At 47.5% G+C, this 4475-nt stretch overlaps 1 protein-coding gene across 1 annotated transcript; it reads right to left on the reverse strand.

The window, feature by feature from the left end:
• Positions 1–2097: 2097 nt before the first annotated feature.
• Positions 2098–3656, reverse strand: LOC311377521 (kinesin-like protein KIF21B; the record flags this gene model as incomplete). The annotated part of the gene is made up of 3 exons (XM_084491392.1): positions 2098–2280; positions 3002–3224; positions 3652–3656. Coding segments are annotated over 3 exons (411 nt in total), but the record flags the coding sequence as incomplete, so codon positions are not given.
• Between the last annotated feature and the right edge of the window lie 819 nt (positions 3657–4475).

Here is a 4475-nt window from a genome sequence, read left to right on the forward strand (position 1 = left end):
CTATAGGCAGAGAGGAGGTACTTTATACTAACACACACTACACCTCATCAGTCAGAGACATACTATAGGCAGAGAGGAGTTACTTTATACTAACACACACTACCCCTCATCAGTCAGAGACATACTATAGGCAGAGAGGAGTTACTTTATACTAACACACACTACCCCTCATCAGTCAGAGACATACTATAGGCAGAGAGGAGTTACTTTATACTAACACACACTACACCTCATCAGTCAGAGACATACTATAGGCAGAGAGGAGTTACTTTATACTAACACACACTACACCTCATCAGTCAGAGACATACTATAGGCAGAGAGGAGTTACTTTATACTAACACACACTACCCCTCATCAGTCAGCGCCACAATGCTGGAGGCAAAGAGCTCAGGGGTCAGAGGTCAGCTGACTGCTACCCACAACAAACACAAACACACACACACACACACGCACTGACGGGCAAATGCGGATGCGCACGCGTACACACACACACACACACACACACACACACACACACACACACACACACACACACACACACACACACACACACACACACACACACACACCACACACACACCTCTATCTAGCATTATTTATTTATGTAGTTATGTTTGAGTTGACTCCTACTGTACAATATAGGTATCTATATACCGTTATTTGAAGGTATCTACATAAGAGTGACATGACACTGTCATGAACGTCATGAACACGTTATAACGGACTTCGGTCATTAAGTGTCATTCGGTTGTTGACAAGTTGACATTACCAGAAGTTGTCTTGGTCATGACATTCAATTTGTTTGGGATGTCTTTATAATGACCACTTGACATTAACCAGGATGGCATTACCAGAGGATGTCTCTGTCTGTAAGTGTTACCCAATATAGACATAAATAGATAAATAAGCCACAGTAATGCGCGCACACACACACACACACACACACACACACACACACACACACACACACACACACACACACACACACACACACACACACACACACACACACACACACACACACACACACACACCTCTGTTTACCATCAACACAGTTGACCTGACCCGTGACCTGATAGCAGGCTCACAACAGATAAACCATCAGACCAACATCGGGGAGGGGAGGGGAGGGGAGGGGAGGGGAGGGGAGGGGAGGGGAGGGGAGGGCGCACAATGACTTTAAACACGGGAGAGTGGAGGTGGTCTATTGTTGGGGTGTTTGGCAAACACAAACACCAACACAAATTATAAACACACACCGGCCAGCGGCAACCATTACCCATCCAGCCCTGCTGCAGTGTTTTTAATATCCTGACGACTCCATCTCCATCTCCATCTCAGCAGCCCATTAGCTGATGGTAATAACGTCAGACTTAATGGCCGGCATGAATCAAGAGCCCCAAAGAACCCGAGCGTATGTCATCACTCTGTCATTTCCTGTTTGGAGATGCAGTGGGGGGAGTCCTTGTTTCATGTAGCATCTGGTTAACATTGAAAGGGCTGCACTATAGGGTCGTTCCCTCCTCCTATGTGGCCGTATGGGCAGTGGAGGCGTACCCATTTAGGGCATTTATTAGACGCTTTTATCCAACGCGACTTACAGCGGTTAATACACAGCGCCTACTCTTCAGGAGCAGGTAGGGTTACGCGTCTTCGCTCAGGGACACGTCGACTCTAGGAGGAGCCGGGGATCGAACTAGCATCCTTCCGGGTTACAAGTCAACCTGCTCTACCTCCTGAGCTAAGCCCACCCCTACCTACCACCTCTCTAACAATGGGCGTTTACGTAGAGCTTGAGGTATGGGTGAGGGGGATCTTGACCAAGGACGTCTGTGGAGATTAAGGTTCGAACCCATAACTAGCTCAAAGACGATGCATGTGTGTGTACGTGTGTGTGTGTGTGTGTGTGTGTGTGTGTGTGTGTGTGTGTGTTGATGCCCCAGCCCTTGTGAGTGCAAATAAGCGCAAATCATAACAGAAAACACAACCTGTCACATGTGCCGTCCAGGTCTACATAGTCTGTGTGTGTGGTCTTGCGTGTGTGTGTGCGTGTGTGTCTCTCTCTCTCTCTCTCTCCACATGTGTGAGCAATACCTCCAGGAACTGGGCGCTGACTTTAAAGTCTGGCGGCTGGACACCGGCCTGCTGGGCCTGGGCGCGGCGGCGCTGGATCCCCTCGAACAGCTGGCGCACCGCCCGGGGGATGATGCCTTGCTCCTCCTCGCTCACACTCAGGTCGAAGCCCGTGCCCATGCTGTAGGTCTTGCCCGAGCCCGTCTAGCACAACCACGGAACATGAAATACACAACAGGTGAGCGCGCAGACCGGAGCGCGGACACGCACACACACACACAGACACACACACACAGACAGACAGACAGACACACACACACACACACACACACACACACAGACACAGACACAGACACACACACACACACACAGACACAGACACAGACACAGACAGACACACACACAGACACAGACCGACACACCGACACACACACACAGACACAGACACACACAGACACACACACACACACACACACGCCAGTGTCCAGCTTGGGCATTGGAGAGAAACCTGTCTTTTAACTGAAAACATTTCTAATGCAAATCAAAAGGCAAAAGGCAAAATGTTGCAACATTTTCCACTTTTCCACTGTATTTATATGGTGTCTATATTTAAACCAACCACTTTAACCATCCACATTTGGTAAATCCAAGAATATGAGACATTTTACGTCTTAGGGTCTTTGGTGGGGGGGGGGGGGGTGTCAGTGGATATAGATAGATAGATAGATAGATAGATAGATACTTTATTTATCCCGAGGGAAATTCATTGGAAAAGACAGCATGACACGCATAAGGGGAGGGGGAGGCCAAAAAAAAATGGAACAACCCCCAGACTATGCTCCTGGGGGAGTACAGTTTGGGGACAGGAAAAAAATATTTACTCATCAATGCACAGCGTGTGGCGTGACGTCCCGGAGGAGCTCACCTGTCCGTAGGCGAAGACGGTGGCGTGGTAGCCGTCAAAGCAGCCCTCGATCAGCTTGTGCACGCAGGCGCGGTAGAGCTGCTCCTGCTGGGAGTCGGTGTCGAACACGTAGTCGTAGGTGAAGGCCTTGTCCTTCCCCAGCAGCACCTGGGGCTCCCCGGGCGTCACCAGCGTGCACACGTGGCAGCCCTCCATCTTCTCCTTGGCCATCTGGGGGCGGATCCTGGGGACGGATGGGATCAGGATTCGTTTTTCAGTTTCGGTTTCGGTTTCGGTTTCTTTGTTTGGTTTTGTTTGTTTGTAGCCTACTATGAGCGAGTGAGCGAGCGGGTGTCTCACCTCCACAGAGGTTTTACCAATGTCTTTCCTTATTTCCTTAGTTTTGTAACGATTCTTGGTTCATCTCCCTACATATACACATATTCACACCACTACTGATAATGTTGCTTTTCAATCTCCCCCTAAAAACAGCACATTAACATGACATTACATTTTGTTTATACAACATTAACAATTGAGGATGAGAACAATCATGGTGTGCAATTTGAAGTGCTCCATGACGAGTAGTTATAGCAATCAGAAACGTAATGTAATGTTATTGGTGCATAATAATAATAATAATAATAATAATAGATACATCTCAGACATACTGCATCTCAACACAGTCCAGTTCTAACGCCCGTGTTATTCAACAGGGGTGCACCAGTCAGTTGACGTTCGCTGAGAGGTGGGCGTTAAACTGTTTGAAGATGGGAGGGAGGGATTCCGCAGCATGTGATTCAGCGATCCCTCTAGCAAAATTGCTTGGAATGATTCTTAGAACCAGAAAAACACACAAATGCTTCTCAACAAGGTTTGGATGTGAGACAAGGGAATGCAGACGGATGCTCGGCCAGACAGACCGGCAGGAAAACGTACAACTGGCACAGACGTCACGACGGGAAGAGGGATCTCTGACGGCAACATACACGTCAGTAGGGTTGAGCCACGCGTTATACTGATCTTACATTGACAGGATAGTCAAAACCTTTTGAAAAGAATGAATACAAACAAAAGCCACTAATGGTCAACACTTCACCTTGAGCTGTTGGCATTGAAAGTTCCTGTGGGATGAATAAAGATGGGTCTTTATCATCTTAAATGGTCCCTGTCTACTGTCTAGCAGCCAGGAGCCCTAAAGAGTCACTGTGTCTGATGCGTCTTTGAACTGACAGAATGGGGCTGACATTAATAATAATCCTCCGTTTAATAATTGAATGAAACAAGTCTGTCAGCGGTAGAGGAGACACTATTTCACATAGATTGACGCAACACGACCCCTGCCCAGAATAAGTTTTTTATATAATTGTTTCATTCATCATTTACACATGAGGGAACTTTTTGAAGCACTAAGCTCGACTTTCAAGTTTGCACTGAAGTAAGTGTGAGAGTGAGGAAAGAAAATGAATATGTTCTGCTGTGCCCCAAATGTGTT

Source organism: Micromesistius poutassou, assembly GCF_964030765.1.
Source record: "Micromesistius poutassou genome assembly, contig: SCAFFOLD_6190, whole genome shotgun sequence".
In the NCBI taxonomy this organism is placed as follows: Eukaryota; Metazoa; Chordata; class Actinopteri; order Gadiformes; family Gadidae; genus Micromesistius; species Micromesistius poutassou.